This window comes from Mobula hypostoma, chromosome 1 (assembly GCF_963921235.1).
Source record: "Mobula hypostoma chromosome 1, sMobHyp1.1, whole genome shotgun sequence".
NCBI classification, from domain to species: Eukaryota; Metazoa; Chordata; class Chondrichthyes; order Myliobatiformes; family Myliobatidae; genus Mobula; species Mobula hypostoma.
This window is the reverse complement of record NC_086097.1, coordinates 237,632,524-237,645,737: the sequence shown is the minus strand read 5'-3', so window position 1 is coordinate 237,645,737 and position 13,214 is coordinate 237,632,524. Positions and strand designations below refer to the sequence as shown.

General features: G+C 41.0%; 1 protein-coding gene across 1 annotated transcript in view; it reads left to right on the top strand.

The window, feature by feature from the left end:
- Positions 1 to 13,214, top strand: part of csmd3b (CUB and Sushi multiple domains 3b) — a 2,345,756-nt gene that overhangs the window by 1,648,139 nt on the left and 684,403 nt on the right. The window contains exon 12 of the mRNA XM_063066157.1: positions 4,732 to 4,844. Within this exon, the coding sequence (XP_062922227.1) occupies positions 4,732 to 4,844 (113 nt within the window). The remainder of the gene's footprint in view (positions 1 to 4,731; positions 4,845 to 13,214) is intronic.

The following is a 13,214-nucleotide window of genomic DNA, read 5'->3' as shown; positions in this document are numbered from 1 at the left end:
GACAATGAGAAGAGAGCATGTCCTGGGTAATGGGGGTCCTTAATGACGGATGCTGTCTTTATGAGGCATCGCTCTTTGAAGATGTCCTAGATGTTGGGGAGGCTGGTGCCCATGATGGTGCTGACTGGGTTCACAACCTTCTGCAGCTTATTTTGATGCAGTGTAGTGGCCCAGGAAATGTAAACAGATACATAAACCTCAAAGAGAGAACCAATGGATTATCTTTTACTCTTCCCAAAGTATTGATTTTATACCTTGTAATTCAATGGCTGCTCTAACTTTTAGATGAGTCTTCAACTCTTCTATTCAGTCTTTATGTTGAATTGACTAGGTAATCCACAACTCTCTGCTGGTGGAAGTTCATAGATGCTCGGCTGCCACCACCCTGCCCTACAATGCCATCCAATCTTCCTGGACTTTTGAGCGTAGAAGTATATGTATCACTGCCCCAGGCACAGTTTGCACATATTAGAAGAAGCCATGCAGAACCCACATATCTATCTAAAACCTGGTAAACACTTCCCTTTTCCTGATGGAACCTTCAGGATCAACGTATTTTCTCCAGCTCAGTCATTGCCTTGTTTGAAACAGAAGAAAGCATCTAGATATTTTGAACAATATCTTCAATGTAACAAGGAGGAAACTCAATTAAGGAACTCTGCAAGGGAGAAAATGAGATTTTCTGTGAATTCTAGACTGCATAATCTAACCTTTCTATGATCTTGCACCTGATTGTTTACCTACTCTGTACTGCATGCTTGCACCCCCCCCCCCCCCCAATCTGGCTTCATCCCCATTCCTTTTCAATCCTGATGTAGGGTCTTGGCCCGAAACATCAACTGTTTACTCCTCTTCGTACGTGCTTCCTAATCTACTGTGCTACCCCAGCATTTTGTGTGTGTTACTCTGCACTTTCTCTGTAGCTGTTACACTTCATTCTGCATTATTTATGCTTTGCCTTGTTCTGCCTCAGTGCACTGTGTAGTGAACTGATCTGTGTCCAAGACAAACTTTTATTGTATCTTAGTACATGTGACAATAAAAAACAATTCCAATTCCACTTGATTCATAAAACTTGGAGTGACTTAAAACAAACAGAGAAATTTGGAGAAACAGATATTGAGAAAAAACCTACTGTTTGGGTGGAATTACAACTAGAGGTCATGGGTTAAGGGTGGAAAGTGAAAAGTATAAAGCATAAGGGGAATTTGAGGGTAACTTTCTTCACTCAGAGAGTCGTGAGACTGTAGAAGGAGCTGCCAGCACAAGTAGTGCATGCAAGCTCGATTTCAGCATTTATGAAAAGTTTGCATAGGTACATATATGGCAGGCATATGAAAAGCTATAGTTCAGGTGCAGGACGATGGGACCAAGCAGTTAAAAAGGTTTGACATGGACTACATGGGCCAAAGGGCCTGTTTCTGTACTGTATGTTTCTATAACTCTATGACTCCAAAAAGAAAGAAATGGTTTGGTAATTGCATGTAACTTCAAATTACCATATATTATGTACTTCTTCCAAAGACTGAATTTGAGAATTGTTAGTCTATTACCAGAGAACCTGGATCATAGACTAGTATGGACTCAGACATTCCAAATGAGTTACCACTCCAAGCACAAATGTATTCATAGGTTACAATGAAATGGAAAAATAATGTGTAAATTAAAACTGCACATTTTTTAGATTTAGATTAGATTATGAGGACACTCAGTCCTCATTTATTGTCATTTAGAAATGCATGCATTAAAAAATGATACAACGTTCCTCCAGAATTATATCACAAGAAAATACAGGACAAACCAAGACTACAACGGACAAAACCACATAATTATAACATATAGTTACAACAGCGCAAAGCAATACCATAATTTGATAAAGAGCAGACCATGGGCACGGTAAAAAAAAGGTCTCAAAGTCCTGATAGCCTCATCATCTCATTCAGGTGGCAGAAGGGAGGAACTCTCCTTGCCATGAACCTCCAAGCGCCGCAAACTTGCCGATGCAGCACCATTGGAAGGACTCTGAGTCCATCCGAAAACTTCGAGCCTCCGACCAGCCCCTCTGACACAGCTGTAAGGAAACTGCTCGAAATGCAGTGATTGCAGATGGTTCCATGCTTTGGCTGAAGACTGAACTGAGTATACAAAAAAAAATCCTGAAGGGGGTGAATTGAAACTTGCTGCTTGGTCACTAACCTGGAGGAATGGCTTTGGCTTAATTGGTCCGTGGCAGAAGTTGTCTGATATATGCCACAATGAATTCATGTGTCCTTGATAAAAGACAGTCAATCTGCTCTGTCAGATTACCATCCAGTCTGCAAAATTGTAGGTTACTCCCCAACCTATAAAATGACTTCAGATAAGGACTGAGATAATGCAACCCGAGATAATATTTCAAATTTTCAAGAAAGCAATCAACATATCTGTTCTATTTTCCCTTCCTCCAGTAAAACTAGTTCCTTTTTAAATTCCTTTTTCGCCCTCTTCATAGAAAATGCATTTCATCATTTCCAAAATTTTTCTCATAAGCAAATAGAGTTTATTTTCTGTACTGTATGGTGTTTTGAAAACCTTGGTTATGTTCATCCCTTCCCTGGTTTTAATTTATTTTCATTACATTTCTACCCTTTTGTTGAGTTATGTTTTATTTTTTAGCTTAAGCAACCTTTTCCAATAATACAACAGTGGAGTGTTACAGTAGCTGAAATATTGAATGGAAATTAAAATTACTGGAGATAATCAGCAAGTCGCGCAGTTTCCAAAAGAGCATTTTGCATCGATGACATTTTATCAAATTTTACAGTTAACCTGAAATATTAATTCTCCGTTCCGTCACGATGAATATAAATTCAGAGAGAATTTATATTCATCTGCATCTCATATTCTAGATATTTATTGATTATTTGTTTATTTATTTATTTTCTATTTGCTCAATTTGTCATTTGCACAATGATTGCTTGTCCATCCTGTTGGGTTGATATTTCATTGATTCTATTATAGTTCTTGGATTTGCTGAGTATATTCACAAGAAAGCATATCTCAAAATTGTATATGGTGACATATATGTACTTTGATTATAAATTTACTTTGTACTTTGTAGAATATGCTTGACCTGTTGATTGTTTGTAGAAATTTTAGCATTTGCTTATGATTACCTTGCTTGGATATCAGGAAGCATGTGCCATTGTTGGCCACAAGGTAAACTTAGTTCATCCTCAGAGCTTGTTTTGTATTGAAATCTCATTTCCTATCATTACTATCAAATGATTCACATTGATATAGTCCTTTTGGAAACTACTTCACATTTGAGCTTTTGTAGTCAACTGTGTTGTACTTTGATTCTGCATAATATCCAGAAGTATCAAATCGACCAGTAGTACCCTCTTGCATTGTAATTAGGCAAAGATAGATTGCGTTATGTTTTGTAACTTCAAAACATTAAACTACGAGGGGTGATTGATAAGTTCATGGCCTAAGGTGGAAGGAGACAATTTTAGAAAACCTAGCACATTTATTTTTCCTACATTTACAGACTTAGTCCAGCGGTCGTGGAGCATACGGATCTCTTCTTTGTAGAAGTCGGCATCCTGGAACTCCAGAAGTGGTCCACAGCAGGGGTGATTGATAAGTTCGTGGCCTAAGGTAGAAGGAGATGAGTTATTAACTTCAAACTTTTTGCATTTTCAGTCAAAGATTTGAACTGCACATACATGTAACAAGAGCTGCATAACTCATCTCCTTCTATCTTAGGCCACAAACTTACCAATCACACCTGTTGTGGACCACCTGGAGATCCAAGACGCTCCCGTTACATGCACGTGCAGTTCAACTCTTTGAGTGATAATGCAGAAAGTTTGAAGTTAATAACTTATCTTCTCCTACCTTAGGCCATGAACTTATCAATCACCCCTGCTGTGGACCACTTCTACAAGGAAGGGATCCGTATGCTCCACGACCGCTGGACTAAATGTGTACATGTAGGAGGGGACTATGTTGAAAAATAAATGTGCTAGGTTTTCTAAAATTGACTCCTTCTACCTTAGGCCACGAACTTATCAATCACCCCTCGTAATTCAAAGGAACACATGCAAATCTGAAATGAAGGTCAAACTTCACTTTTACTTTAAGCGAGGCACGCACATATCACGTGGTAGAGTAATGATGTATACAAATAATGTATTTTTTCATATAACCCATAACTTAAACAAACAAAAATGTTTAATCAAACAATATACTGTATATACAAGATTACTCAAATGTTATTGAAATATTAAATGCAAAATAGATTGTATACTGAAAAAAGTAATTGCTTTTAGTTCAACTAGTCCTTATTTTGAAGAAAATATAATGTCAGATAGAGTGGATAGCCAGCGCCTCTTCCCCAGGGCACCACTGCTCAATACAAGAGGACATGGCTTTAAGGTAAGGGGTGGGAAGTTTAAGGGGGATACTAGAGGAAGGTTTTTTACTCAGAGAGTGGTTCGTGCGTGGAATGCACTGCCTGAGTCAGTGGTGGAGGCAGATACACTAGTGAAGTCTAAGAGACTACTAGACAGGTATATGGAGGAATTTAAGGTCGGGGGGTGTTATTTGGGAGGCAGTGTTTGAGGGTCGGCACAACATTGTGGGCCGAAGGGCCTGTAATGTGCTGTACTGTTCTATGTTCTATGTTCTAATAAAGCATTGGTAAAACTGACATCTGACATGTTTTCTTTTCCTTATTGACGCCAGGTTGACAGGTAGCTTTGTCCCAGATTTGATCGTAAGCAAGAGCAATCAGATGTGGCTACATCTGCAAACAGATGAAAGCATCGGATCAATTGGCTTCAAGATAAACTACAAAGGTAAATGATGAAAAGCAACTCATACAGCATGTATGTTTAGGTCAATATTCTCAATGGAGTGTTTCGATGAAATGAGCTCTTGTACATTATATACTAATTATAGCCCGCGAGTTACTGACTTCCTGGTTTGATCAAAGTGAATTGCCTTGAACTGGCAGAGGAGGAATATGAATTGCATGAAAACTCCATGACTGAACCCATAATAAGACATAAGACGTAGATTTTCTTAACATGGGGGATTCTGTAGATGCTGGAAATCCAGAGCAACACTCACAAAGTGCAGGAGGAACTCAGCAGTTCAGGTAGCATCTGAGGAAATTAGTAAACAGGCAACAGCTTGGTTTGAAACCCTTCCCCAGGGCTGGAGATGAAAGGGGAAGATGCCAGAATAAAAAGGTGGGAGGTGGGGAAGGAGGATAGCTCGAAGGTGATAGGTGAAGCCGGGTGGATTGGAAATGTATACTGCTGGAGAAGATGAAACCTGATAGGAGGGGAGAGTGGACCATGGGAGAAAGAGAAGAAAGAGGGGCACCAGTAGGAGGGAGATAGGCAAGTGAGGAGAAGAGCTAAGAAGCCAGAGTGGGGAATAGAAGCAGAGTGAAGGGGGAGGGAAAAATACTGGAAGGAAAATTGACTTTCATGGTTGAAGGCTACCTAGACTGATTATGGGGTGTTGATCCTCCAGCCTGAGAGATTTATTACTTCTATGTGTTATTTCTCTGTAGATTTTATTATAACTCATAGGCAGCATGGTTATATCTTGACTAAAAATACATTTTCATTTTTAGGGGCATTAACTTAAGTCTTCCCTGCATGGATTTTAAAAACCAGAAAATAATTGTGTTCAATGTTCAAAAGAAAAATACAATGGGGTTCTATACATTTATTTAGCTAAATATAGGAAGATTAAATGCATTGACACTAATCCCTAACATACAATCAATTCTATTCCTTCACCATCAACTGCATCCCTCTGCAGTTATCAGAGAATAATTAAAACTACTTGGAATTTCATGGTTATATTTGACTGTTAAATGAATTAAATGCTGCAAAGCATCCTATTCATCAACAAGAGAGTTTATTACATCTCAGATTTTGTTTCTTAGCCCCTCTACTTTTAAAACTCAAATCAATGTTTGCTCCAGATCTAACAAATGCAATGAATTCCCCACAACCCAACTATTCTATAGAAAGTTGAGATAATTTAAAACTTTTTTTTGCATATCTCTAAATTGTATTTTGTTTTGTTTGCTCATGATCCCAGTTTAGCAAATTCTCACCATTATTTGTGTTCAGCACGTGGCCAAGTGGTAAAGTCGTTCGTTTAGTTATCTCAAGGTCTCTAGTTCGAGCCTCAGCTGTGACAGCATGTTTGTGCCCTTGAGCAAGGCACTTAATCACACATTGCTCTAGTTTGTGCGAGGAGTGGTGCCCCACATAGGCTTCCAATCTGTGCCTTGTAAGGCATGAAAATGCCCGACGCAGGCCTCTCATTGTCTGAGTCGACGTTCCCCCCACCATTATTTTCAAATGCCTCCATTTTTACTCTTTCCATCTCTGTTTTGTTAACAGCTACAAACTTCTATGGGATCTTGTCAATCCTCTCATCTGGATTTTGATTATCCTTTGAATATAAAAACATATTAAGTCTCATAATTCAACATCTGCTTGTTTATCTTAGTATAAGTGTGTAAAACTCTACTCAGAGAACAACAAACACATTGGAGGAATTCGCCTGACCAGCTGAGTTCCTCCAGTAATTTGTATGTGTTGCTTTGGAGGAATTAAGTTCGTAAAACTTTGTTGCTGCCTACTGCAAGCATATCTTTCTCTGGAGCAACACACAAAAAGCTGGAGGAACTCATTGCAGAGGAGATGTTGTTGCCAATCTGCTCTGACTGAGATTTGTAAGTCAAGAAATCAATGATCCCATTGCAAAAGGAGGTATTGAGGCCAAGGTTTTGAAGCTTATTGGTTTTGAGGAAATAAGAGTGTTGAATGCTGAGTTGTAGTCAACAAATAACACCTTTCTTCTCTACACAAGAATATTCCTACTTTACACAAGAATATTATCCCCCCATCCATAATTACACTCCAATTTTAATTTTTTGTATCTAAGACTTTCTGATCATTCAAATACCTCACAACAGTCAGAGGGGGGAAAGCGAAGGTGAGCAGACAGGTAGTGCAGAGCACCCCTGTAGCCATTCCCCTGAATAATAAGTTTATCGTCCTGGATACCGTTGGCAGGGACAACCGACCAGGTGTGAGCCACGGTGGCAGGGCCTCCGGCACTGAGTCTGACCCGGTGGTGCAGAAGGGTGGGACGGAGAAGAGGAGAGCTGTCGTCATTGGAGACTCTATAGTCAGGGGAGCAGGCAGGAGATTTTGTAGACGTGAGAAGGACACCTGCATGGTTTATTGCCTCACAGATGCCAGGGTCCGGGATGTCTCTCACCGGGTGCACAGCAAGGGAAAGTGCACATATGAAAGGGAAAGCAACCAGAAGTCGTGATACATGTTGGGACCAATGGCATAGGCAGGAAGAGGGATGAGGTCCTGAAGTGTGAGTTTCAGCAACTAGACGGAAGGTTGAAGAACAGGACCTCAAGGGTGGCATTCTCAGGATTGCTGCCAGTGCTACGTTACAGTGATGGTAAGAATTGAAGGAGATGGCAGTTGAATGTGTGGCTGAGGAGTTGGTGCAGGGAGCAGGGTTTTAGATCTTTGGATCATTAGGATCTCTTCTGGGGAAGGTGGGACCTGTACAGATTGGATGGGTTGCACCTGAACTCGAGGGGGAGCAATATCCTTGCAGGTAGGTTTGCTAGCATGGTTCCGGAGGGTTTAAACTAATTTGCGAGGGGGATGGGACCCGGAGTGATAGAGCAGTGAAAGGAGTGCATGGAGTAAAGCCAGATCTAACACATAGAGAGGCTTTGAGGAAAGAGAAGCAGAAAAAACGGTGTAAAGGTAGTAAGGTGAAAGGGCTGAAGTGTGTGTACCTCAATGCAAGAAGCAACAGGAACAAAGGTGATGAACTGAGAGCTTGGATACAGACATGAAATTATGATGTAGTGGCCATTACAGAGACTTGGCTGGCACCAGGGCAGGAATGGATTCTCAATATTCCTGGATTTCAGTGCTTTAAAAGGGATGGGGGGGGGGGATACTATTATAGCTACAGAAAGGGTGGGTAATGTAGCAGGATCCTCTTTTCAGTCAGTATGAGTGGAAATCAGGAACAGGAAGGGAGCAGTTACTCTACTGGGGGTATTCTATAGGCCCCCTGGTAGCAGCAGAGATACAGAGGAGCAGATTGAGAGGCGGATTTTGGAAAGGTGCAAAAATAAAAGGGCTGTTATCATGGGTGACTTTAACTTCCCTAATATTGATTGGTACTTGATTAGTTCCAAGGGTTTAGATGGGGAACAGTTTGTTAAGTGTGTCCAGGACGGATTCCTGTCACAGTATGTGGACAGGCCAACTCGGGGGAATGCCATACTAGATCTAGTACTAGGTTATGAACTGGGTCAGGTCACAGATCACTCTGTGGGCGAGCATCTGGGAGACAGTGACTACTGCTCCCTGGCCTTTAACATTATCATGAAAAAGGATAGAATCAAAGAGGACAGGAAAATTTTTAATTTGGGAAGGGCAAATTATGAGGCTATAAGACTAGAACTTGCGGGTGTGAATTGGGATGATATTTTTGCAGGGAAATGTACTATGGACATGTGGTCGATGTTTAGCGATCTCTTGCAGGATGTTAGGGATAAATTTGTCCCGGTGAGGAAGATAAAGAATGGTAGGGTGAAGGAACCATGGGTGACAAGTGAGGTGGAAAATCTAGTCAGGTGGAAGAAAGCAGCAGACATGAGGTTTAGGAAGCACTGGCTCACTGGCTAGGATCTTTATGTCCTCGTTGTCCACGGGAATGGTACCGGAGGATTGGAGGGAGGCGAATGTTGTCCCCTTGTTCAAAAAAGGTAGTAGGGATAATCCGGGTAATTATAGACCAGTGAGCCTTAGGTCTCTGGTGGGAAAGCTGTTGGAAAAGATTCTTAGAGATAGGATCTATGGGCATTTAGAGAATCATGGTCTGATCAGGGACAGACAGCATGGCTTTGTGAAGGGCAGATTGTGTCTAACAAGACTGATAGAGTTCTTTGAGGAGGTGATCAGGCATATAGATGAGGGTAGTGCAGTGGATGTGATCTATATGAATTTTAGTAAGGCATTTGACAAGGTTCCACATGGTAGGCTTATTCAGAAAGTCAGAAGGTATGGGATCCAGGGAAGTTTGTCCAGGTGGATTCAGAATTGGCTTGCCTGCAGAAAGCAGAGGGTCATGGTGGAGGGAGTACACTGAGATTGGAGGATTGTGACTAGTGGTGTCCCACAAGGATCTGTTCTGGGACCTCTACTTTTCGTGATTTTTATTAACGACCTGGATGTGGGGATAGAAGGGTGGGTTGGCAAGTTTGCAGTCAACACAAAGGTTGGTAGTGTTGTAGATAGTGTAGAGGATTGTCGAAGATTGCAGAGAGACATTGATAGGATGCAGAAGTGGGCTGAGCAGTGGCAGATGGAGTTCAACCTGGAGAAGTGTGAGGTGGTACACTTTGGAAAGAGAAACTCCAAGGCAGAGTGCAAAGTAAATGGCAGGATACTTGGTAGTGTGGAGGAGCAGAGGGATCTGGGGCTACATGTCCACAGATCCCTGAAAGTTGGCTCACCGGTAGATAGGGTAGTTAAGAAAGCTTATGGGGTGTTAGCTTTCATAAGTCGAGGGATAGAGTTTAAGAATCATGATGTAATGATGCAGCTCTTTAAAACTCTGGTTAGGCCACTCTTGGAATACTGTGTCCAGTTCTGGACGCCTCACTATAGGAAGGATGTGGACGCATTGGAAAGGGTGCAGAGGAGATTCACCAGGATGCTGCCTGGTTTAGAGAGTATGCATTATGATCAGAGATTAAGGGAGCTCGTGATAGAGGTGTACAAGATAATAAGAGGAATAGATAGAATGGATAGCCAGTGCCTCTTCCCCAGGGCACCACTGCTCAATACAAGAGGACATGGCTTTAAGGTAAGGGGTGGGAAGTTCACAGGGGATATCAGAGGAAGGTTTTTTTACTCAGAGAGTGGTTGGTGCGTGGAATGCACTGCCTGAGCCAATGGTGGAGGCAGATACACTAGTGAAGTTTAAGAGACTACTGGACAGGTATATGGAGGAATTTAAGATGGGGGGTTATATGGGAGGCAGGGTTTGAGGGTTGGCACAACATTGTGGACCGAAGGGCCTGTAATGTGCTGTACTATTCTGTGTTCTATACTCATGGTTCCCCATTTTCTGTTCTTCTCATTACAGCAAAATTGACAGATTTGTCCAACATAATTTCTCTTTCATAGATCTTTGTTGTTGGTTCCTGATCCTACTATTATTTTCCAAACGTTGCTTACTTACTTAATAATTGATTCAAGCATTTTCTACAAGAAATACTGGTGGGGAAAATAGTTGAAATCTTGTGATGTTTGGATCTTTAATAGCATCAAGCTTTTGCTTTGAAGGCCTGAAAATTTGGCATTTACCCTAGACGTCCCTTCCCCTTTACCTCACTTTCACGCACATTGTTCCTTAATACAGCCATTTGACCAAGATTTTGGTTATCTGGCATAATGTGCACTTAAGCAGCTTAGCATCAGATTTCATGTGACAAAATGTCAGAGGAATGTATGCAATATACATCCTTAAATTCTTTTTCTTTGCAAACGTCCACAAAGAACAGGGGAGTGCCCGAATGAATGAATGACAGTTAAATGTTAGGACCCCAAAGCACCCCCCTGCTCCCCTCTCCCACGCACAAGTGCTGCAAAGCAATGAGTCCCCTCCCCCACCAGCAGAAAAACGGTTAAGTGCCCTTCACCGAACACTCAAGCGTGCAGCAAAGCATCAATAAAAGCACAGACTTGCAGTAACCCAAATTCTACTTGTTCACCCGGTAATTCGACGTACCACAGGCTTTCTCTCTCCCTAATAAGGGAAAAAGAGATGCCCCCGTTCCACAGCGAGAAGGGAGACATAACAAACAAGTCGCTGACTTATGGTGTTAAAAGTCTGTTGCGTCACTTTTTTCAGGCTCTGCGCCCAGAGAGCTCAGGACTGTTTTAAACTAAAGGAATATGGCAGTTAACAGCAAACAAATTGGTTTCATAAAATACAGAAAATCTGCTGTTCTGGAAGCTAAATAAACTTCAGAAAGTTGACTTGCTTGATTAAATAATAATCAATGCAAAATAAATCTTACCTTGCAACATGTCTGACGTTGTCTACACCTATATCTGTAAATCCAATAACCATAATAGAATTAATGAAAGACCGCCCCCAACAGGACGGACAAGTGTATAAAAGACAACAAACTGCAAATACAAAAGGGAAAAAAGAAATAATAGTAGTAAATAAATAAACATCATCATAATGCTCTTTCCTGCCCAGGACTTGCGGGCCTGATTAATTTGAACATAGTAGGCCTTTTTCCTGGCATATATTGTTGTTCAGTACAAATACAAAAGCTGCAACATTTTCTTTCTGGTGATGCAGATTAGATAACCACAATAAAATTGAATTATATGAATTCAACGTCATGGATTCTATCAGCGTTAATGCACTTCAGTTTACTCTACTGAAATACTCAAAGGTAACACTCGACTGCTGATTTTTACTAATCCCTCAAAGTGGTGTTTAAGTGGCCATTCATTTAAATTATTTTATAATAGTTTTGATTATTACATACTGAATATCTGCTCCAATATTTGCACCAGCAATAAAATTGCCACAAACACAGATTTTGTGGAAGTGAAAAAGATAATTGATGAGGACAGAGTCGTGAATATTGTCAGCATGGACTTCAGTATTTGACAAGGTCCTTCGTAAGAGGCTGGTCCAGAAGAGCCTATTAATTTATTTATTTTATTGAGATACGCAGCGGAATAGGCCCTTCCGGCCTTTCGAGCCGCACCACCCAGCAATCCTTTGATTTAATCCCAGCCTAATCACAGGACAATTTACAATGATCAATTACCCTACCAACTGGTACATCTTTGGATGGTGAGAGGAAACCGGAGCACCCGCAAAGCCCACGTAGTCACTTCTTCTCATTTGTTCAGTTCCAGTTTTTTTGTATGTACAAGCAGCGGTAAATGAACCCGGGTTGCTGGTACTGTGGAGCATTGTGTTAACTACTGCACTATCGTGCCATCCAGTTGATAAACTGGATCCAAAGTTGGCTTGGTCATACAAGATAGCTAGTGGTAGAACTGTGTTTATCTGACCGGAGTTCTGTATCTAGTGTTCTGTAAGCATCAGTGCTGGGATCTTTGTTGTTTGAACTATATGTTCATGATTTGAATGAAAATATATGTAATCTGATTAGTAAATTTGCATTTGATGCAAAAGTTAGTCACTGAGTCAATGATGGCAGCTGGAGATCTCGCTTTCCATGTTTATAAGTACCCTCACCATGGCTGTTTCTGAGATCCCGTCCCCGATACTATTTTTTTTTGTTCATTTCCAATTTAGGAACTGTTCACATTACAAAGAGTTCTCAGGAATGGAACTCCATTGTCATGTGGAACTGCCTGTACTTTGTTTTGACTTACTATACTTAAAGTTCAAGCAGGAGCAGGTTTACTGTCACTGACATATGTTGTGTAGCAGCAGTGCAGTGCGATACAGAAACGTAATATTAATTTTCATAAGAAGTATACAGTATAAATTAAATAAGTGGTGCAAAAAGAGAGGAAAAGTAGTCAGGTAGAGTTCATGGGTTGGTTCATGAATGGGAGAAACTGCTCCTTAAATATTGATGGCGTGTCTTCAGTCTCCTCGACCTCCTCTCTAAGAAAATAAGCAGGAGGCAAAGAGCGGCAATACAGGGAATATTTCCTGATTGGCTGCCGATGGCTAGTGGTGTTCTGCAGCTGTCGGTGTTGGACCGTTATTTTTTAGGTTGAGTATAAATGATTTGGATGACAGAATTGATGGCACTGTGGCCACGTTTGCTGATGATATGAAGATATATGGAGGGGCAGGTAGTGTTGAGAAAGCAGGAAGGCTGCAGAAGTACTTGTTCAGATTAGGAGAATGGGCAAATAAATGGCAGATGAAATACAGTGTGGGCAAATGTATGGTCATGCACCTAGGTAGAAGAAATTTAAAAGTATACTTTTTTCTAAATGGAGAAAAAATTCTACAATCTGAGGACTTGGGAGCCCTGGTACAGGATTCCCTGAAGATTAATTTACAGGTTGAGTTGGTGGTGAGGAAGATAAATGCAATGTTATTCATTTTGGGAGGACGGAATGTTA